The sequence below is a fragment of the Musa acuminata genome, chromosome BXJ3-7 (genome assembly GCF_036884655.1).
Source record: "Musa acuminata AAA Group cultivar baxijiao chromosome BXJ3-7, Cavendish_Baxijiao_AAA, whole genome shotgun sequence".
Taxonomy (NCBI): Eukaryota; Viridiplantae; Streptophyta; class Magnoliopsida; order Zingiberales; family Musaceae; genus Musa; species Musa acuminata.
In genome coordinates, this window is record NC_088355.1 from 38,229,690 (window position 1) to 38,252,262 (window position 22,573).

The 22,573-nt window shown below is 39.6% G+C and overlaps 4 protein-coding genes across 4 annotated transcripts in view; 3 read left to right on the forward strand and 1 right to left on the reverse strand.

Moving 5' to 3' along the window:
* Positions 1-4,274, forward strand: part of LOC135643233 (uncharacterized) — a 30,141-nt gene extending 25,867 nt beyond the window's left edge. The window contains exons 31-35 of the mRNA XM_065159943.1: positions 1,075-1,201; positions 1,872-2,030; positions 2,131-2,237; positions 2,320-2,379; positions 3,793-4,274. Coding sequence (XP_065016015.1) covers positions 1,075-1,201; positions 1,872-2,030; positions 2,131-2,237; positions 2,320-2,379; positions 3,793-4,002 — 663 coding nt within the window. The 3' untranslated portion in view covers positions 4,003-4,274. The remainder of the gene's footprint in view (positions 1-1,074; positions 1,202-1,871; positions 2,031-2,130; positions 2,238-2,319; positions 2,380-3,792) is intronic.
* A 3,260-nt stretch (positions 4,275-7,534) lies between these two features.
* LOC135642024 (transcription factor bHLH106-like) lies at positions 7,535-9,309 on the forward strand. Its single transcript, XM_065157793.1, has 2 exons — positions 7,535-7,915; positions 8,536-9,309. The coding sequence occupies exons 1-2, from the start codon at positions 7,634-7,636 to the stop codon at positions 8,986-8,988; spliced, it is 735 nt and encodes a 244-aa protein (XP_065013865.1). The 5' UTR covers positions 7,535-7,633; the 3' UTR covers positions 8,989-9,309.
* Positions 9,310-10,652: 1,343 nt separating this feature from the next.
* Positions 10,653-13,396, reverse strand: LOC135643077 (G2/mitotic-specific cyclin S13-7-like). Its single transcript, XM_065159633.1, has 10 exons — positions 13,182-13,396; positions 12,779-12,887; positions 12,649-12,684; positions 12,492-12,555; positions 12,172-12,405; positions 11,967-12,092; positions 11,625-11,873; positions 11,379-11,537; positions 11,116-11,294; positions 10,653-11,037 (listed from the first exon to the last, which is right to left on the reverse strand). Exons 1-10 carry the CDS (start codon positions 13,222-13,224, stop codon positions 10,881-10,883), a joined length of 1,356 nt encoding a protein of 451 aa, XP_065015705.1. The 5' UTR covers positions 13,225-13,396; the 3' UTR covers positions 10,653-10,880.
* Positions 13,397-14,721: 1,325 nt separating this feature from the next.
* LOC103992462 (uncharacterized) lies at positions 14,722-20,824 on the forward strand. Its single transcript, XM_009412161.3, has 6 exons — positions 14,722-15,272; positions 16,864-16,916; positions 17,080-17,144; positions 17,227-17,305; positions 20,098-20,403; positions 20,512-20,824. The coding sequence occupies exons 1-6, from the start codon at positions 14,866-14,868 to the stop codon at positions 20,664-20,666; spliced, it is 1,065 nt and encodes a 354-aa protein (XP_009410436.2). The 5' UTR covers positions 14,722-14,865; the 3' UTR covers positions 20,667-20,824.
* Positions 20,825-22,573: the final 1,749 nt, after the last annotated feature.

Consider the following 22,573-nt stretch of genomic DNA (forward strand, 5'->3'; position numbering starts at 1 on the left):
GGTGAAGACCTCGTGACTCCTTGAGGAGACACGTCCGAGCCGAACTCCAATAAAAAAGAAAAGATGTATATCTATTTAGGATAAGACCAAATTTCTCGGTTTGGGCCGGTATCAACTGGCGATCTAACCAAAAAAGACCGGCTGAACTATACTGAACTACCCGGTTTAGCAAACCATGCTCTAACCTCAAGATTGAAAAGTTTATTCAATCTTGTCATGAAATATGATAAGCTTCATGTCATTAATAGATACTTCTCTTTAAAATATTGCATCATTTGAGTTGATTGATCTTTTCAGATTCTAAGAAGAAATTCATATATGAGATTGCACTATGCTGGAGCCTACATAAATTTATTAGGTTGATAAGTTGCATATAATTTTAAAAATACTCTGATTAAGAAGGGCTCGGAGACCGGGATTTGAGTCATGGAAACAATTTCTCTATATTTATAGTTAACGATTTGTACATTGATCTTCACTGTACCTGCATTGGAGAAAACCTTATGCATTGGGCATGCCCTTTTTATTGTGATTAAGAACTATGACAAACATCTAAATATTATAGATATTACAGAGTACAGACAAATATTTCCCTGACTATACTTAATGTGCCGTTAGAAATGTTAATGTAGTTTACTATGCCGAGGCTGTGTGACCACAACCCAGGCAGTGTAATGAGTTGTACTGGTTGGTCTAGTTCTTGTGCTCTTGTGTGCTAATTGGTGCATACTGCTATCTCAAAATGTGTAATGCAAGTACATGAAGTTATCATTGTGCATCATAGTAGTTGACGTTTGTTGTGATGAGACAGCCATTAGCTAGCATAACATGCCTTTTGTATTTGGAATTTTCAAGCATGTGACCATCAGAATACTGAAAGGATTGTAGGTTAGTTGCAGATGTTCTAAAGTTCCAACCTTTTGCAACTGCTAAGCATATTTTGAGCTTGCGTGTCTTCTTTTTTTAGCCTTTTTCTGAAGCAGAACATTTGATCTACAATATTGTCATTGTTGATGAAAAAAATAAAGCAGATCTATATTTTCTTATGTGATTGCAATTTTCCATCATTTCCAGGTCATAAGAGATTTCAACCACCCAGATTTTTTCAGTCACGTTTTTCCTATGCTCTATGATGTTTGCACTCAATCTGTTGCCACCAAGACCATGAATAGTAATTCCATTATCTCAGCTATTGAGACAGGTAACATCAAAATTCCAATATTCAAATGCTAGCAGGTGATCCCTCTAATTATAAGACCACATATGTCATATATTATACCTAGATATTCTATGTTGACCAAAGTCTGCAAAACTTTCAGTCAATGTTACTTCCCAGCATTGATTACTAGTTGGCTTTTGGGCCAGTAAAAATTAGGTGGATCAGTGTGGTACAACCAGTTCTTAAATCGTTGGCTTTGTTATTTAATTTCTTTTAAACATGGTGCAATCATGCTTATATGATATTAGACCTAACTATCATACTCTAAAAGGACAAACACCCTGTATATTATTACTTCTACATCACATTACACAAACATTGTTTGTACATGGAGAGAGTATGGTGTAATATGGACAGGACATACCCTGATGTGTGAATAATTTGTCACACATTGTTTGTACATGGAGAGAGTATTGTTGTCCTGTTAATTTTCTAAACTATGACTTGAATGGACCTGAATATAATGTTGAACCATAAAAATGATCAAATCTATGAAACCAATGGTAGAAGTTTACATACAAATACCATAATAAAAAAAACTAGACTGAAGTTTACATACAAAACTAGAATTAATCATCGAAGTGTTATGAAACATTTATGTCATCATGCTGTGGTGCTGAAGTTGTTCTGAGATGATTTTTTTTGGCCACAGGTAAAGATAATATGGAAGATGCTTCTGTACCTCTCAACAAGGTTTTAGATTGTGTAGCATCTTGTGTGTATGTAGCTCATCTTCAAGATATTCTGAAGAATAGTAAAAAGTTAATTGAAGTGTTTTCAAGTTCTTTATCACCTGGATTGAACTGGCCAGGTATCCCTTCTTTTATATATATGCTGAACATAATCATTAATTCAAAACCATTTCTTGAACTTTAATTGACACTCTTATTCTTTTGATACTTTGTGGACAGTCAAAATGTCTGTTTTCTCATCAATCAGAGAGTTATGTTCAAAGTTCCAGCATGTTGTGGAAGGCAACCCTACTTATTCAAGTGAAGCAACTCCATTAATTTTTGAGGTGACTTAGCTCCAGTTTTGGCAATTGAAATTTATACTCAATTATTTTTTCCAACTTCATATTCTTTTCTTCTAAATTTCAGTTATTTCATTCTCTTGCACCAAAAATAGTTGAATGCATTCGTGTGGTGAAGATCTCCCAGGTATTTCATTTCTCTCTTTCTCAAATGGATATTTCTAATAATTCTTATCCTTTCACTTGAATTGTGTCAAGTCATTTATGGTCATCCAATGGTAATTGTGTAACAATTTTATCGGCATAAGAACCCAATTACACTATCTCCTTGTCTTAAGTTAATGATTAGCTATGCAAGTCCTAAATAAGAAAAAGAATGGAGTTGGAGAAGTAAATGGAAAGTCGACTACATACTTATCTAATTCAGAACCCTCTTGCGAACTTGATCCAGCCAGTCCATTCACAGTTTTTTTCTTGAACAGTCAATCCCCATTCTGTTTTAGATTTTCAAAACTTATCAATATGATCTCCAAATTATGTTATTGGTAATATTGACTGCTATAGCCTTAATACAAACTGGTGAGTTTCTACAGAGTGGTGAGGCACAAAATCTTTGTCACGGAGTTCTTTATGAAGATCATATGTCTCATTTTCTCAATACTTTTCATGAAGTTTATAAATTTGGTGTTGAAGCTCAAACTCTCCACTCTTTCATCTCCACATAGAATATGAAATTTGGATACCCTATTTTTGACTTTAGCTTTGTGCCGAAGGGAATATAGATGTCTTTTTTCACATTTCAATTCAGAATGCATCACATGAGAATTCATATTTCATGAATATAACATTAAATGTGCATATTCTAAATGTGAATGATAGAACCAAAAATTTTGTTTCGAACTACAAAATAAAATTTTACAGATTTCAGTGGTGACAAAAGATCCATATAGCCAATTCCAAATAGTCGGGACTTACGACTTTGTTGTTGTTGTTGTAACTATAAAAAATTTCATCTCTAGGCAATTTCATTTGGCACGCAGATGAGCATCTGCCTTGTACTGAAGGCCTTTTTCTTTAACCAAGTAAAATTAGGATTATCATCATATGCTTTATGATAATGTGAAAGAAAATGAGAATAGTTTACATATTCTTGAGTAAAAGAGAATGCCTTCGCTTGTAGAATTTGTCTGTTGTCTAATATAGAACATATCCTTTCTGATTAGCTTTCTTTGCTTTATTGGCAAAGTTGAAAGAGTTTGTGGGGAAGTTCCTGCCTATGCTTGATAGCTTATATTTTCATGTAATGTACTTCTTCGCCTGAACTATAATCCACCTGATGTGGAACCCGATAGCTTACCTTTTTGTATGGAGGATGCCTTTTGTATGTGATTCGAGTATCAAGCAGTTGCCTTGGCATTAGCCATTATCATAGTAACCGTAAAATGACGTTGGATTATGTTTGTTGTTAACCCATTACTGTACTGTGTAGACCTTGTTTAATTATGTATAGGGAAGGTTCTATACACTGTCTTCTGTCATGTTTATTATATTGTATTATCTCTGTTAAGTTTAGATAATTCATTCTGCTTTCCTTTGGCAGGTTCATATTTCTGCTTCAGAGTGTCTATTAGAGATGAGCAAACTCTACGGAGAAACACCTACATGTATGGAAGATGTTGAGTTAAAGGACGAGCTTGTCCATTTGTGTGAGGTTGAGAAAAGCGAGCAAGCAAAGACGTTGCTTAGACAATGCATCACCATTCTTGAAGATCTTAAACACAAATCTTCATCTACAAGTGGAACAGTTTAAAGACTGTACATTCTTCACTCACGTAGCATCCAAGACAAGCAGTTAAAACTCTTTGGCTTCCTCTCTTTTAACTCACCAAATTTCCGGCTCCCTCCATGCCATCAGATGTGCCAAATAAGAAAAACAACATCATGATGCTACTGTCGAGAAGAACTAACAATCTTATCCTTTGTCAAGACTTGTCAAGAAGAAAGACGTTCCAAGCTTGTATTATTAGTTCTGACATGTATTATTATTTCTTTCTAAAATTCCTTTAAATGGTACATTGGTTATACCAAGTGGTAGTTTAGATACTTATGAAAACAATGCTCATGGCTTCTTGACGGATAATTATTAATGACATTATTTAACAACACATTTACAAAAAAAAAACCTCCTAATCAATGAAATCATATGCATGTCTATTGTCATTCTATTTTTAGGTTATTCAGCAGGGCAGGTTAATCCATTTAAATCATCAACTCCATCGGAATTGTCCCCCTACATTCATCGTGAGTGACGACGTTTTGTCATGTCACAAATGATTATGGTGCACTCACGAAACTTTTGTTAATGGAGTGTTTGACACTTTTGTTTATTTGTGCATATATTTAAAAGTATGTTTCATCTTATTTTTGTATATTTTTGTTTAAAAACTATAAATAGAAATATTTTGTAAGGTTGCAGAATGATCATTCATCAAAATGGGCAAAGTTATATTAAAATGATTCAACTTTTGTGTGTCATGGTCTGTTTTTTATAGACTACGATATAGAAAAAAACATTAACCATCTCAACAAAAAACATCAACCATCTCAACAACCCAAAACCCCTCGGGTGCCGATATCACAGTTCGAGTTCATCCTAAAATATCAAAATGTAATAGAAATATCATCAAAAGGCAACATAGTCCAGCGAATCATGATGGAATAGTTTAAGGCAATGTGACACACATAGGAGAAGTTTCATGAGAGGCTTTTTCATATGAAGATATGATCGAGAGCTCTCGAAAGCTCTACTTTTGTAAGCAACATGATAACAAGAAGAGCTATGGATTCAGGGAGTGAATGTCATGATACCATAGAGGTGAATCTTCCATGCGTGTATCGAATTTTATATGTAATGAAAGCCTCAATCAGCGTATGGGGGTTATGAACCACCAAAGGGGATTCCAAGTGCAAGTATTAGTGAATCCTAGGAGGAAACTTGATCATATAAAGGTTTAATCAGAGTGGTAGGAGAGTTGGAGCACTCTAAAGCTCACATTTACTGGAAGAAGCCTGGTAAGTTAGAGGATAAGACTGAGTGAGCAAACGCAAGGATGCAAAAGAAACATAATCAGTATAAGCCCTATAATATGATAGTAAAGACCATAATCAGTATAAGCATACATGTGAGTCCATTTTTTTATCGACCAAAAGAAATTTTCTGGAAAATACAAAGGTGTTAAAACAGGTGGTCGAAAGGGGCGACGAAGTAACGATAAGTCCAAAGGGACTTAACTACCTATAACCAAGCATTGTTAAGATGGAGATAGACTTAAAGAAGTGCTATAACATCATAGAGGTGGATCTATTGATCGTAAAGAAATGGACAAGATGTAAGGCGATGAATAGTAGGGTCATGGGCATGATAATATTTCGTAAAGTCATTGAGCCCTTACTTTCATGAAGAGAGAGTGCATAATCATAAAAGAGAATCGAAGAGGTAGAGAATATAGAGGCAAGCTCCAAATACCAAAACAAGGTCGAAGGGCAGAAGCTAGGAAACTTTGTAATACCAATGTCGATGGACTTCTCACCAAGACAATCGAAAATGAGAAACTTTGGGTCGATGCAAGAGTGCTCGACCAAGGAATGAAATAGGTAGGATGTGGTATTATATCTTTTCTTACTGAGAGAAATAGGTGGTGAAAATGATAGAGAAGATGATACAATCCTAGAGGCGACCAAAACTCTTAAAAACTTGCTTTAAGTCTAAACAAAATTTTACACTTTTCGAGCAAAACTTCTCATATTTCAAAAGTTCAATAGTAATAAGAAGGCAAATTATAATATATAACTCAATACAAACAGTGCAAACAATTCGAGTGCTTCAAAAGTATGAACAAAGAGCAAGCGAAGGCTCGTAACTAGCTTGATGTATAAAGTATAACCCTCAAGGAAGTGGTAACATTTGTCTTCTCAACTCTTAAGAGAATGTGTAAAAACGAGTATCTTGATTCTCTTATTTATCTAGCAGAGAAGCTCTAAACATGTTCTAAAAAAATTCAAAGAAACTTAGTTAAATATGACAATTGTTAAATCCTTAATGACGGTGATCAGAATCATCGAGAGTAGATTGTCTATTTTATTTCCCAATAGAATGGTAATCGAAAGTAAAAGTGATATAAACTTACTTAAATATAATAATTAAGTAAAAAAAATAATTGATAAATTTTATAGAGGAAAGACTTCATAACTTCAAATTCTATGAGGTAATGCTCATTAAAGCTTCAACATGTATCCGTCAAATTCAAGTAGCGTGAGATATTTAAGAGACTAGCATACAACATGGAATGTATTTTTCTTCGTATGAGGGACTCGTAGAAATCAACAAAGATCAACACAACTTAACCGTCCCCACACCAGAGTCAAGAGTCATTAGCAAATTAAAACGACGTTGACAAATCAAAGTTTGACTACTCAACAATAACGGAGAGCATCTAGGAGTCAAGAGGGGCATTGCAACTACAGCATAAGATTAAAAATTTAATAAATGCAAGGAGATGCAACGTTTACAAAAGTTTCGACGAGGATGCTAAAAGAATAAGTGGGAGAGAACGTCATGGATAAATCTATACAAAGGGTTCTCAATGTAATATTTATGCATATCTATGTCTTTTGATTTTGTTCATGCTTACATAACATATAGAAGACTTGTGATAGACTTGATAGCTCTATTTTGGTTGGCTTTTGTGGTCATCTTAGTCTTGTCAATATAGATTGTATACAGTCATCACGCGAAAGCAAAATTGCTAAAAAATAAATAATCTAAATAGCTATTTTGGGGGTTTTCTAGTTCTGTAAAGTAGTACAAAGTCTCAGCAAATATAATACCCAAAAGCTATCTGGAATGCACATGGCTAGATAAGCCTTTGGGATAATATGTAGGGTCAGTTCATTATCTTATTTTACAGTAATATCATATGAGTAATTATGAAAACTTTTGATAGTGATGAACTCTCTTAAACTTTTGGGAAGATAGACCCTTTACGGATGGATACCTAATGGTACTGTATGATCTAGACAAGACTAACTAAGTTCATAACACAAACCAATTATGAAAGATCGTTTCGTAAGTAAGAGTTTTCTAAGGTTGTAAGTAATTTACTACTGTGCTGTGCTTTCCTGAGACCTACACTTGTCAGTGGACCATTTGCTAGTTTTGAGAGGTTCTACGGAATCGGCAGACAGCTAATCGTGCGTTTCTTGCAGTGCAGTGCTGTCCAGTGGCTTTAATCTTTGATGCGCGATGAACACGGCAAAGTGGACTCCCCGACTCATATATTCTCTTCTCACTTCTCAGTGCGACCACCGCAGTCTTGGATCGACCACTTCTATATATATGTCACCTCTGCGGAGAATAAAATCCGACCTTTAGAGCTTCCCACATGTTCCCAACGATGCCGGCGGGCCGAGCAGGGAGGAGCGACCTGCAGGCAGAGATGTTGAGCGGCTTGCCTGAATATTTCATGGCGTCGTTTTACCCCCACATGGAGATGGAGATGGAGATGGAGACGGAGATGGCGATGAGGGATGAAGCCGTCGATGCTACAAGGATGGATCGAGCTCTCGTCGCGTCCCGGAACCACAGGGAAGCCGAAAGGCGACGCAGGGAGAGGATCAAGTCCCACCTCGATCGCCTGCGTACCATCCTTGCCTGTGATCCCAAGGTCACTTCTTTAGTTTCATGGACTACTTTTGTGTTTTAGGGATTTGTTTACTCTCTCTCTCTCACACACACACATTTTACTCTCAAACAACCATTTAATGAATGAAGTTTATGCTATCTACAAAAGAAGACTCTGCAACAGCCATTTAATGAACTCTAATGTTGAAGTCAGTAGGATTCTTTCTCTTGCATATGCACTTTGTTTGTGTGAAGAGATCAGATTAGGGCTTCCCCCCCCCCCCTCTCTCTCTCTCTCTCACGTTACCATTGTAAGCTCCTGATCTAACAGCTTTTTAGTGATTCAAGCAAAGAACTTTAATGAATTCCAATTTACTATCAAAAGAAGATGCTACATCAGATGGGAATTTGCTAGGGTTTGTATTTGTTAGAGTTAGCCTTTGTTGAAGTTGCAAGAAGATATAACTACTAAGGCTTCTTTAGGCATGTTGACGTTTTTCTGGATCTTCCCCTTCCTGGATTTCTGCATAGACCAAATTCCTGTGAAACCTTTTCTCCATTCTCCATGATGAAAGTAGCTTCGCTTTCTAGGGTTTCTTTTAGGGTTGCCTTTCTCTTTCCCCTCCTTTTGGCTTCAGCTCTTCCTTCCTTTATCCCCTGCAGACGGACAAAGCATCCCTCCTGGCCAAGGTCGTGGAGCGCATGAAAGATCTGAAGCAACGGGCTGAGGAGATCACCGAGGCACAGTGCTTCCCATCTGAAACCGACGAGATCGTCGTGCTCCCCTCCTCCGCCTCCATCAGTGGCCAGAGATCAGTGTTCGAGGCTTCCTTCTGCTGCGAGGACAGGTCCGACCTTCTGCCGGAGCTCATCGACACCCTCCGATCGCTCCGCCTAAAGACTCTGCGAGCCGAGATCGCGACGCTTGGCGGAAGGGTGCGCAACGTCCTCATCCTCGCCAAGGAGAACGAGGCGTCCGAGGAGGAGGAGGAGGAGGAGGAAGAGGATGAGCCCGGTGGCGCCTTCCTGAGGGACGCTCTCCAGGCTCTGGTGGACCGACCACATCCGGCCGAGCGTTGCAAGAGGCGCCGTCTCGTCGACCAGGATTCAACCTAAGAGTTCACTTTTGGTTACTCGATTCATGGTTTGGTGTGGCCTGTCAGGTTTTAGGGTTGTAACCGATGTTGTGAGCACGAAGATAAAGAAGATGAGCTACTTTGTTGTATGGCGTTAATACAGTCTAACACATGAGAAGAAAACGATAATGGAATGTCCAGTGGACATGTGTTGTTAATGGCCTCTCAACTTTGACTTTAATGGTGTGTATGTGTGGAATTAACGGAGAAGAATGTAAGAGTGGGAGCTGTAGAGAGATGGCTAAAGTCTCCTCTATGCACTAAAGATGGAGGATATCTTTCTTCTTCTTCTTCTTCTCCATATTGGCTGCTTACTTTTGAGAATTTGGCAGGTTTCTCTTGGCATGTCTTCCTCTTTGAGAATTGTTGAGGTAAGACTGTATAGAACCAGAGACATTGTTCTTCATATTGAGAATGCTAAAGAGGTGTTGAGAGGCATGGCCTCGAACAGCACAAGAAGAAACAAGGAGAAACGACCAGGAACTGCCGCATTCATGTGGGGGCTCCTGCAATCCATCCATCGATTCTGTGTCTTTCCACTGTAGCTCACGTGTTTCAAGCCTTATCACACAGTCTCTTCTTGACCGAAGCTTCCCAAAAGTTATGAGAGGTAACTCGATGAATCACCTTCAGCTGCAAGTTTGACGAAGCATCGATGGCCTTCATTACCGACTGAGTTCGGTGCAACACATGCACTTCGGTTCGTCGACAAGACGCAAGGTGAGATAAATGCTTCTTGATCTATCATCGCAAGAGCCTTTTTGTAGTCTTCTGTGACGAAGACAAGTACTGCAGCAGCTTTATACGACGAGAGAGAGAGAGAGAGAGCGAGAGCGGGAGTCGATCTCGGTCGCGTGTGTGGCGTTGCACAAAAGGGACCACCGGGGTTTGGCCACTTGCAGAGGGGCCGCGCGCGCGTGCCGGACCGGTGTCAGAGGCCGCAATCATTTGCGAGGTGAGAGGGAGCTGCGGCCTGCTCGTGTGCGCCCAAAGAGGAGGGCACGGCCTCGCGCCCTTGCCCACTGTCGCGGTTCCTCCCCACCAAAAGCGCGGCCTTTGGGACTAGGGTTGAGAGGACGCGTACGTGGTTGGTAGAGGCCGGGAAGGGCGACGCGCGCGCATGCGCGGTCGAGAGCAATCATTGTCGACCGTGCTTGCGGGGGCGAAAAGGGCGGGTGGGAAAAGAAGAAGAAGACGGGATGGGGGAGCGAATCATGCGCCATGATGAGGCGAGGCGTTGTGGGTGGGGGGTGGTGGTGGTGGTGGTGGTGGTGGTCTGTCGCCCGCGGTGTGGGGATGGAGGAGGAGTGGGCGGACGAGCTGCCGCTTTGCCACCTGTGGTTGGCTGCGTCTTCTTGTTTCCGCCGACTTGGATTTCGTGGGAGTGACGCAACGCGACGCGACGCGCGTTCGGCCGCTTTCAGACTTTTGTCCGTCAACGGTGGTTGGCTGGCGTGGGCGGCTCAGACCCGACGAACTCCTCGGGTGACCTGGCCGTCTGAGATCCCCGCGACCAAAGCCATTTATGGGCCAAGGGTGTGAGTCAGGCCTTAAATGGGCCATGCTTGGATTTGGACCCAAATCCAAACACCGTTATGTTTAGAGCTGATGAAACTTGTCGGCCAACAACAAAGCAGACAAATGTGTTCTTCAACAACAATTTACTCTGAATTGAATCCTCGAACGCATTAGAAACACAATTCCTGATTATTTTCAGAGCAATATCTTTTTCAAATTAAAAGATATTTGCAGCATCTGCTTTTCCCAAATTAGGACCCAAAAAAATTGTCCTACCATCATCATCATCATCACCTTGTTCCTTGGTTACCACTCTTTCATAAAGAACATGAAATAAATGCAAGCTTCTACTACTTAAAGTGATGCAGCCTTCAGCTCCTCCACCAATTTGGCTGCGGATGGTTGCAGTGCTACAGCTCCAAATTGCTCACTAGAATACTTCTTGTACACCACCTTCAGCTTGCCCTCAGGAGCAGCCGCATGGGAGTTCACCAGCATCTGTGTGCAATCCCTGAATCAAATCATGTTCATTAGCATGTGTGATTCAACGGAACGTAAGGCACAAAGGAGAAGATTAAAGTTCACGCACAGCAGTTGTTGCTCCGAAAACCCTGTGTGGTGCTTGAGTGTGGCAGTCCAGAGAGGGCTCTTCCGCAGAGTGCACCGGGCTGCATGAACAGCAGCAGCAGCAACCATGGAGGGACAGAACATTATCATGGAGTAGTGCATCATAGCCAACTCCGCGAAGAAGAAAACCATGCGTTCCATCTGCATTTTAACCACGCTAAACTGTGTCATAAACTACATCAACATCAACATGTTTGGCAAGAGAACAACCGTCTGCTCTCTCACCTCCTGGTCGCATGCTGCAGCCTTCAGAAATCTCACGAGGAACACATAGGGCGTCGGCACTGTCAAGTTCCATTCAAGCTTGTTCAGGATTGCTTTCTCCATTCCAAGGATCTGCTCCCTCGTATAAGCCCTATCCGATATGCAAATGAAGTCATTCACCTGCAACCACCACATTCCCAGCTCAGTTCATGAAAGCCATGCCATCTCTGATATGGAACTTGTTCGATTGTGCACAACCACACACACCTCTGGTGCCCATATCTCCTCGTACTTGCTTGCGATGAGCATGGCAGACACCCCCACAAGCTGCAGTTCTCTCCTCAGAACCGTCTCCATCGAAAGATACCGGTCGATGATGTGGAATGTCAGGTAGAGAGTCTCAGGCGACAGCTCGAACTTATGGTGCACTTCGATTAACCAGTCAGCGAGAATGGCTCTCATCTTGGCGTTGATCTCCACCTGGGAATCCATGTAGTCGTGAGGCCTGCAATGGTGCTGCATCAACAGAGGACAGAAGTAATCTTAGTACAGATAAATATGGAGTGTCTGATAAAGATGGGAGGAACTAAAGCTGCCATTTTGGAGTACCTCAGCAGATTTGTAGAACTTGTAGATGTCCTCAACGTAATCCACGACGGCCAACTCGTCCTCGGTATCGGCCGCATCGATGTCATCAACCAACTCCTTCGGCTTGTCAGTGAGTCCACAAGCAACCTAAGACCAAAGACAACACTCTTAAGTTGAAGTGCACATGCAGATCATAACAATGGAGATGTTTGAATTGGTCCTTTACCTTGCTTCGAGCAGTGAGAACAGATGTAAGCGTAGTGACTTTCTTCCTGGTAGATTTGGTGCGGGATCTACTTGTGTCAGCTGCTTGCTTGGGTACCTCCTGGTTCTTGTCGGGGCTTATCACTATAACCTTCACCTCCTCTGTCTTCTTCTCCTTGCCCTTAACTGCGACCTTCTTAGCTGGTTTTGTGCCAGCTCTAGCGACTGCTGCATTAGCTTTAACGGCGACAGGTTTCTGCAATTGAAATGGCATGTCATCAATAATAGATTCTTCTCATTTGCAGAGACAAGTCGGTGAACAATGGGGCGAAGCCTTTGTACCTTGTTAGCAGCAGCAGCGGCAGCGACAGCTTGTGCATTGGCAATAAGTTGAGCACCAAAACTCCTGTACGAAGATTACAAATATAAGAGATTCGTGCAACGATGGGGAAGGAAGTACAGAATTGCTGCGTTCACAGAGTATGTTGATCGAATCTACCTGGTGATGGGACGATTGATCTGGGATTCCAGCTTCCTGACAACATGGCAAATGTACGAGTGTTATGTGAATCTTTAGGAACGAAAAGAAGAAAGGGAAAGAGAAGAGGCGCATCTGCTGCTATTATTACCCTTCGACAACCTGGGCGTGAACCAGATTACCAATGTCTCCAAGGGCTCGGCGATTCTTCCCATCTGCTGCTGCGCCGGCTTTCTGCTTGCCCCCTGGCACATGCCCACCTGGTAATCGCATCAAAAGTGGATGTGATTTCAAGCTAATAGCTTTGGATTCCCCACAACACACACGTGATCAAGAAGAAGAAACTCTTCAGATCAAGAAAAACAGAATCTTGACAGAAAAGATAGAACAGTTCAAGAGATCATTCAAAAGGGAGAAAAGCAAAGAACCGGGCGTAACCCTGACATGATACCAAACAAAAATCAGCATAAAGATTCCTTCTTGAGAAAAATGAGTTCCTTCCTAAATGGATAGAGATCAATGAAAGAAAAGGGTTGCTTTCGAAGTCGCGCTACCTCTCTGCTGCTGCGGGACGACGGTCTGATGCCTGGACGCCATGTCTTCTCCCTCCTGGTCGATTACTTCCTCCTCCTCTTGATTCTGAGGACGAAAGAGGCTCGAGAACACAGACGAGAGGAACGATTGGAGGCGAGTCCTCTTCGACTCCCCTTCTCCTTCCGCTCTTAGATTCGCCGCCACCGTCCGGACTCAGCCCCCGCTCTCCGCTATCCTCCCCTCTTCGCTCGTCCTCTTCCGGGCCTCACTGTGGGGTTTAAAAGGGGGGCGAGGAGGAATTTTGCCAACGGTCGGATTCTTTTCGAACTGACAACTCGCAACGGTCCGATCCTTGAGATCCTACGGCTGACGATTCTCCTCTCCCAAAGTAGCCGTTGGGTGACCTGCCCAAAAAGGACTGTGTGTGTATATATAGAGATAGGGCATGATCGTAATTAACTGTTGTTTTAAGTGGGCTGGAATTGGGAGCCCAATAACCCAATGTTAAGCCCACACTGACTTGGGTTACTTTAAGGGATAGGAATCAGTCCTCCAATCCGAAGAGTGACAGATGAATCCCATAAGAGGAGAGAACTCATCATCACTTTCTCTTCTTCTCCTTCTTTGAGAACTCATCACCACTGAGCAGAACAGACAATTTAGTGTGCATAATTCTTCACTACATGAAAGCATTCTTCCTGCTATCTGATGCTGCAGCACTATTCTTCATTGGCAGACGTGTTTTCTGCTCACTGACAGGGGGAAAAATAAGCATTAAGTAGGAGGAGAAGAGGTTGTACTTTGAATCAAAGAAGCATATTGATAGAGACTTCAAGAGATCTTTTCATCTGTTTGCTTCTGTGACAGTAATGGTGATTGATTGCGTAGTTGTGCACTTGTAGAGGAATATGCCATTGAATCTCCCAACACTTCGCTTTCAGCCTCCATTCCGTAGCCATCCAATGTTGTGGCTGCAAGCTTCTGTCGACCGACCTCAATGCAGTTTAGGTGATCTCAAAAGCTTTCTGTTTGTTCATATATATGTGCATATTTCCTTATACCATCAATTTCTTATAATATCTAAGCATTATTAATTGAGCATTTAGAGTCACTCAAATACTAAATTGTAAAGATTAATAAAACACTAAATTGTAATGATTACCGTCCTTTTTCACTCAATTAAATATATAAAAAAATCATTAACCGTATAGAGAATATAATGATAAAAAAATAATTGAATTGTAATGGTCACTATCTTTTCACTCATTAAACGTATAAAGTATGAGACAGCGACTTGAAATATTTTACGAGTTAATTCTAATTCTAGTAAAATTCGACATATTTAGATATATAATAAAATAAATAAATTCATTCTATTGACAGAATTATCCGATTTGAAATAATTGCATCAATCAAAAGTCGAATCAGATTTCTATGCCGTCCGATCCAAACTTTTTCCCTTTTCTCTTACCCAAAAATATTGTATATTATTCAAATTAATTCAAAATTCTTAATTTTATATATATATATATATATATATATATATAGTGAGTGGAATCCATGAGGTAACAAACCATTTTCTTGGCGGAAGTGAAGCTGCCTGTCGATCGAGAGACGAGGGTTTTGAGCGAGGAAGAAAGCCAGGGGTTGGTCTGTTTGGGACCGAGAAAGAGAGACGATAGGGTTTAGGAGATCGAGGGAGCGATGCCGTACCTGGTCCGGGATCGCCTCTTCTTCGGCGACATCAAGGCCGCCGCCGAGGTGCTCGAGAAGGGGAGCGCGGAAATCACACACGTCCTTTCGCTGCTCAGCTCCGCGTCCATATCCTTCTTCTCCGGATGGAGAGCCGATATGTGCATCCCGGCCGAGGAAATCAAGAAGGTGTTCGTCGGCGCCGAGGGCTCCCCGAGGAAGTCGCTGGCGCCGGAGAAGCTCCTGTACTCGCTCGAGCACGCCGGGCCGGAGTTGAAGCTGGTGAGGATGGCGGTTCCGCTAAAGGACACGGAGGACGAGGACCTGTTGGATTACCTCGATGCGTGCTTGGATTTCATCGATCAGGGCAGGAAGGAGGGGTCCGTGTTGGTGCATTGCTTCGCCGGCGTGTCGAGAAGGTATCTGGATTTCTTCTGGGTTCGCTTATTACATTCGTTGGCAACCTTTGCTTCTTTGCCTAATCTAGAAAGGGAATCTTGGACGTGATATGCTTGGATCTGCTTTTCTTTTCTGCAAGATTCGTGTTCAAGATTTTTCTATGTTTAACAGTTTGGTTTATTGAATGATGCATGGACTCCGTTGTGACTAATCAAGTTGTAAAGATTTTTGTTCCTGTTGGCAAACCAAAGGATACTCAAGGCTGTAGTAGTTGGAATGGTTTTGTCAAAGAATGTTTGATGAAATCCCACAAAAAAGAAAAAGAAAGAAAAAGAAAAAGGTTCTGAATTTTTTGTGACTTGCAAAAGATATATAAGAACCTTTGGATGCCACAAGTTTTGTTGGGGAAGTGGAGGGGTTGAATTTTTGGCTCGATGAATCAAAATTATCGGTGCTGACGGAGGGCACCGCAACACTGGGTAATGGAGATAAAGAACCCTGCGACAAAAGCACACTAATGAAACTTAGTAATGGCAGGGGCAAGAGGGTGCAAGAAAAGGTAGCAAGGAGGCAAAAGAAGCTGACACCGGTAGTAATTCACCTGCTGTTGACAATGGAAGCATTAGCAGTGAAGAAATGCATTTCGCTGTTGGATAGTGAATGTTTGGAATGTTTTGGTTTTCAATAATTGCCATAGTTGGCAGGCTATTCAACACGCTAATGTGGGCCAATTGTCAGCTATGATTCAAAATCTGCCAGCATCCACATGGCATGTGAGATGTTTTGTTAATTTTTTAAAGATTTTTTAAGAAACAAGTATGTGATGATTTGATTGATAAAAGAATTGCAGTTTTATCAAGAAAAAAGGTCTCTGGTGATATGGTGCAAAAAAAAAAAATCTCTGCCTGTGATTTTTCCAATGAGCCTAAGACAGTCTATAATGTGAATATATGAATTTTTTGTCTTGAGTTGTTTGATATAATTGATCTTATCTCAATCTCAAATTTTGTTTAGTTGTTTCTATTATTCACTTTCTAGATATGTCTTAGCTTTTAATGATGGTTCTCTTGTATGAATTTACCAGAACATCAGGAAAATTTAACTAATGTAATAATTATAACTTGCCTATAAGAGGAGCAGATTAGTATTTTTTGCCTGCAGTTTCATATCATTGAACCTCATTTGTGACCTCTGGTTTTCAACATTACCTTTGTGGAAATTGTTATCTGCTAGTTGATATAACTTGCATAACATGTTAAATTAAGGATTCAAGATTATTATTTTTCGTTCCAATATTGACTTTTCTTGTAACACTTTATGAAGCATACCCACCCAAAGAGTCTTTTTCCTAATTACTTGTTAATGTAAACTATCTGTTCAGATTGAGGTGCATGAAGAAACCGTATCGAATAACTTGCTTACTTAGCCTCTGGAAGATAGTTACTTGTTTGTCAGGACCAGCATTCTGAATTTTTTGGCTAGTGAGTTTAACGTGATGGGGCAACATGTCATATTATTTGCTGAATCATGAGATTTTGCTTAAATACTTTTTTGCTTATCTAGTTTGTCCCCCGCTAGTTACATTTGTATTTGATTGTGTGTTTGTTGCAGTGCTGCTGTGATAACTGCATATCTTATGAGAACAGAACAGAAATCCATGGAAGGTTTGTATGACTCTTTTTGTTAATTTTGTTGTCTTCTGGATGTAGACTTTTGTTGGTATGTAGATAAGCTGCAGCTACCATGCCCATATATTATAACAAAGGTGAACTCTTAGAGCTTTTATTCTAGTTTCTCTTTGCTAATGTAGTTACATGCTGTTTCCAGATGCACTTGAATCCTTGCATGAAGTTTGTGACCTGGTTTGTCCAAATGATGGTTTTCTGGATCAGGTTTGATTAATTTTGGATACTACTGTGATTATGGTAGTGTTACAAAGAACCTTTGACATAATCAATATAAAAAATCTTGCAGTTAAGTTTATTTGAAGAAATGGGTTTCAAAGTAGATACTGAGAGCCCCATTTACAAGCGCTTCCGTTTGAAAATATTGGGTGGGTTTTTCATCTCTCTTTGGATTAATGTTAGAGCAATAGATGCCTTTTGCTTTTGTGTTGCTTCTTACTTTTGTCCATTTTGGCTCTATCATGGATTTGATTGTGCTTATCAATTCTTTTGTAGTTGCTAAACAAGTTGAAGTTATGGCATGTGTTATATGTTTGTTGAACAAATCCATGCACGTATATGGCACATATTTGTTTTAAGTACATTTCAATATGATGCATGTTCCAAGAATTGATTGGGCTTATAAATTCTTTTGTAGTTGCTGCATAAGTTGAAGTTAAAAAAAAAAGTTAATATTATGGTATGTATTACATGTTTTGATGAAGAAATCCATGCACACATTTGTTTCCAGTACATTTCTATATAATGCGTGTTCCAACAATCAAATAATTTAACAGCTTCTATGGAACATAAAATGTTTATTCCTTTTCACCTTTGTATTTGTGCAACCTTATAATTTCACATTGGACAACTTGACAGCTTAGTGCATATGTGGGTTTGTCTGTAGCTTATGCATTAATATAATGAAAATGTATTTCTCCTATTGAGAACATACAGTTGGGTATGAAACTCTAGTTATGAAGTTAGAGAAGCTAAAAATTGGTCAGTACAGGGCTGAGCCTATTTGAACTGTTGAAATATTTTACCTGCTTTCGAGAACCTATTCTAGTGATAACTAGTGTTTCCTATATAATGAGTAAATCTCTGATTTCAAAATAATAGTCAAATGTTTACTTATTTTAGCTTACTAAGAAGAATATGCAAGGGAGACATGCAAATTGTATATGCAAGTTCCTGGGGATGCTTGGGTTGTCTTGACACCTACCATGTTCAAGGGTTCCATGAGATGTCCTCAGATTTGATGGTGGTGTATTTAGCTGTAAAGATCACTTTTTAAAAGAACGCAACAAATACTAAGTAGAGATTCCATAGGAAACTTTGGCGGTTACAGTTTTGGGGTTCTTAGATATGTGAGATGAACGTAATGCTAGAGTAACTGGTAATGTCCTTTTGCTCATGCCTGATATTTATGGACATGTGTGACAGGTTTTGATACATCAATCATTTGCGGAAATATACCAATTAATAATAGTAGATGTTTAAAGTTGTGAGGGAGTGGAAGGTTCATGAGCAGAGAATATGGGTTGGAAGTTTTATTTATGTGCTAGATAGTGTTGAAAGGGGAAAATGAATTTACCAACAAAGAATAGGTTAACCATAGAAGTCTGACTTAAGAAAAGAATGGCAGCATTTTGTGAAGTCTCTAATTTTCTATATTTGAATCAAGTAAAACAGAGGCAAAGAGAATTTATAACAATGGTTTCTAATGAGCATGTAATGGAGACGAATGTTTACAGGTGTGGTGCTTCAGGATGGACTCAGAAGACTATGCAAGAAAGTTTGGGAAGTAGGAATTGAATATATAGTAGTTTTAGCTTTAGACCCCGTTAAAATATGTGAAATAAGGAAGTTAAATGCAAAATACTGAAGGTTAAATGACTCACAATCTGTTTGTGAAAAATGTGAAAATTGCTTCTCTTGTGTTAAATGACTCAATCTGTTATGTGAAAATTGCTTCTCTTTTGGTTGGTCTTGGGAGTATTATTAATGAAAGAAATCATAGTTGACTCTTCAGTCATAAGTGCTTGATCATGTGACAAAATATTTTTTCGTAAATTTGTTCACACATCCCGATTGGGACAATGTCTGATCATTCTGCTATGGTTAAGTAGTTAGTTGGACTAGAAAGCATCAGCTGAATGCATATGAGACTGTTCAGGAGTGCTGATTGGGTGGGCAAAGATTTTTTTATCACAAACTTGTTCAAGAGCCTGATCGAGGCACGTTTGGTGGCTGATCATTCTCCGATAATTGGGTTGTTAACTGGACCTGAAAGCATCATCAGGATACATATGATACTGTTCAGATCACCCTTGTTGCCTCTTACTTGATGGTCCAATAGAAAGGTTGCCAGATAAAGACATACTGTAGTGTACTTGAAATTATCCTCTTTGGACTTTTTTTTTTCTTTGCTGACAAAGGCACATCAAATCAGTCAGCCAGATTACTAGGAAGAGCATAAGATTACATCAACAAGCGACCTGTTTGGAGACCAAATCAAATACTGCACACTCATGATGGGACAGGTGGAAATGGTCTAACAGTGCATATTTGCTTGATTTTAGGGATCTGTTTGGGGCCAAAGTTTGATGTACCGAATCTACCACTCAGTATGGGTGGTACGTACTACTTCGACAAAGGATCAGTATGGGTGGTACGTACTACTTTGACAAAGGATCAGTATGGGTGGTACATCGGTACATCCCAGTAAATCATGTGTCAGTACACTTGGTACGGTTTGATATAGCTCAGTACGTATCGTACCAATAGTTAGTCGGGATAACAGTATGGACTGGTAATACGAACCTGCATTTTCCATTTTGTGCAGGTATGCACTTAGTGTTCATATTTCACAACAAAATGATCATTTAGGTAACAGAGAGTATCATCTAAAACTAGGTATCTGCTATATTCCTTATTATCCAGACCAAGTTCAAGGCATCACAATAGGGGTTTTATTTTCATGGTATTTCAAGTGGTTTAGCATAATTGTGATTTTGGATTTATGATATGGGCTGATTTTTCTTGTGATGAATGTTGGTAGTATATCCTATGTTAATATCTTTTGCCTTGCGGACTGAATTGTCTGATTGAACTAGAAGTTTGGCATTTAAGTATTTCTCTCAACTTATATTGATAATAATATGGCCATTGTTATTAGGTCATTCTTACAAACAAGGGGAGAAAATAGACAGTTTCGTATTTGGTGCTGATCCTGGTTTGCCGCCGCTAGAGTTCAACCCTTCTGAGGAGGCCCTCGAGGGAAATCAACGTAGCACAGCCTACCGCTGCAAGAAATGCCGGAGGATTGTTGCATTGAAAGAGAATGTTGTCAGCCATGTGGCCGGTGAGGGGGAGACGTGCTTCGAGTGGCAAAAGCGAAAAGCCAGTAACCGGGCTAATAATAGATTTCAGGAGCAACAGTGTTCATCCTTGTTTGTTGAACCCTTGAAGTGGATGACATCAGGTAAATTCATTTCAGAGTTTTACAGTCGTGCGTGTATTTCAAAATCATAGTCCTTTATTTGTTGAACCCTTGTTTGGAATTATTTACTCGGTTTTGATGGTGTTTCAGTGGAAGAAGGTGCACTGGAAGGAAAGCTATCATGCGTGCATTGTGAGGCACGCCTCGGATACTTCAACTGGTCCGGCATCCAATGCAGTTGTGGTAGTTGGATCACCCCTGCCTTCCAGATTCATAAGAGCAAAGTTGATATTAGCACGGTGTAGTTGGTGCTTTGCTTCTCGAGGCACTTACTCTCCTCGGTACTGCACGAATTACTTGTACCCTTGTAAATGAATGGAGCATTGTTTTCATGAGAGCTGGTCGTTTGTTGTTGATTGGTGTATAGAAAATATATGACTTACAGAGAATATATATTGTATCATCACAAGCTCTTCATTTCTATGGTTACAGAAAAACATAACTCAAAGAGCAGAGTTTTGGTTCGCGGCTCTCTGGCCCTGCTTCGCCTCGGTCAGCCAAAAATGGGGACAATTCGGGGGAAATTCAATCAAATAAAAATATTATGACATAGGTGACTAAGGTTCAAGTCATGTAAACATCTTCTTAGATCATCCTGAAATCGGCAAGAGCCTTGGGAAATGTTATGGAACCCTATCGTGTATGTGATAAAAGACTTATTTCTAGAAGTTAATTACCCTATATTTGAGATTGAATTATATGTGTTCAAATTTTCGATCGTGAGTTTAAAAGGCATAGTCTTATGCTATTTTGTCTCTTAGCTACTCCATTAAATATAACATGAATTTATATATATCTTAGATCAATTATTTAAGTAAAATAAAAAGATTGATGAATATATTATTCATAAAGTAAAGACAATATGATTAAGATGATAGGAGTATCATAGACCTAGTTGATTTTGCTTAAATTGTATAGTACCTTTATGTATCAATATATGGATACGTAAAATCTTTTTATGGTCCCATAGGAGACGAGTTACAAGCATTTAACTTAAGATCCCATAAAAAAATATTTCAATAAATACTTAATAATATAAATTATAAGCAATTTTCATGCATAGCCTTTGCTATTAGTGACTCACGGGAGAACATAATCGACACAAGCCTTATAATGTAATAGTAAAGGTCATGGATGAGTGTTACGATCTGTTTTTTTTATCTTATCGATCAATGGAAATTACTTGGAGAATACAAAAGTATTGAAGAAAGTGATCAAAAGAGATAGCTATCTAAAATTAAGCACCGATTAAAATTGAGGTGGACTCGTAGGAATGTCATAGTGCCACAAAGGCGAATTTACCGATCGTGAATAGGGACACATGGTAGGTAACAAATAATATGACCATAGGCATGGAAGCATCATAATATTGCAAAGGCGAGACTTCAGTGAGGATATCGATCCTTTGCTCTCATGGAGGAAGAGCATATGGTCGTGAAAAGGATCGTGAAAAGGACCGAGGAGGTGGAAAATATAAAGACAAATTTCAAATACTAATACAAGACAGAAGAGTAGAGGTTATGAAACTTCGTAAGATCGATGTCGAAGGGCTTCTCATCAAAATAGGCCATAGTGTGAGACTTCAAGCCAACGTGGGAGTGCTCGACTAACGAACGAAGTAGACAGTACGCGATATTGTACCCTTTCTACTAAAAAGAGTTGGTAATAATAATGATGGAGAATATGATACAATCATAAAGGTGACCAAAACTAGTAGAGACTAGAACTCAACTAACCCCACATTAGAGTCAGAGTTATTAACAAGTTGAAACAGAATAGATGGATCAAAATTTGACTACTAAACAACAACGACGAAGAGTAGTTGGGAGTCAAGAGATGTGTTGTAGCTAAAGCAAAGGATTGAATATTCAACTAAGGTAAGAAAAAATAATATCCACAAAAACTTTGACAAGGACATTAAAGGAATAAGTAGAAGAGGATGTCATGGACAAGTCTGTACACAAGGTGTTAGGTGTTCAATGTAATATTTCTACATGTTTGTATCTTTCGATTTTATTTATACTTTATACAGTGTGTAGAGAGCTTGTAGTAGGTTGGACAACCCTATTTTAATTTGTTTTTATGACTGTTTCAATTCTTTACACATAGATTGTATGGTCATCATGCAAGGGTAAAATTGCTCAAAAACATA

Bases quoted from the DNA above. Each gene is read 5' to 3' on its own strand.
- LOC135642024 (XM_065157793.1), top strand. From the start codon at position 7,634: ATGTTCCCAACGATGCCGGCGGGCCGAGCAGGGAGGAGCGACCTGCAG. The intron at 7,916-8,535 runs GTCACTTCTTTA...TATCCCCTGCAG, and splicing joins TCCTTGCCTGTGATCCCAAG to ACGGACAAAGCATCCCTCCT.
- LOC135643077 (XM_065159633.1), bottom strand. From the start codon at position 13,224: ATGGCGTCCAGGCATCAGACCGTCGTCCCGCAGCAGCAGAGAG. The intron at 12,093-12,171 runs GTAAAGGACCAA...CTTTGGTCTTAG, and splicing joins TTCTCACTGCTCGAAGCAAG to GTTGCTTGTGGACTCACTGA. The intron at 11,295-11,378 runs GTGAGAGAGCAG...GTTAAAATGCAG, and splicing joins CTGCAGCATGCGACCAGGAG to ATGGAACGCATGGTTTTCTT.
- LOC103992462 (XM_009412161.3), top strand. From the start codon at position 14,866: ATGCCGTACCTGGTCCGGGATCGCCTCTTCTTCGGCGACATCAAGGCC. The intron at 15,273-16,863 runs GTATCTGGATTT...TGTTTGTTGCAG, and splicing joins TTCGCCGGCGTGTCGAGAAG to TGCTGCTGTGATAACTGCAT. The intron at 20,404-20,511 runs GTAAATTCATTT...ATGGTGTTTCAG, and splicing joins CTTGAAGTGGATGACATCAG to TGGAAGAAGGTGCACTGGAA.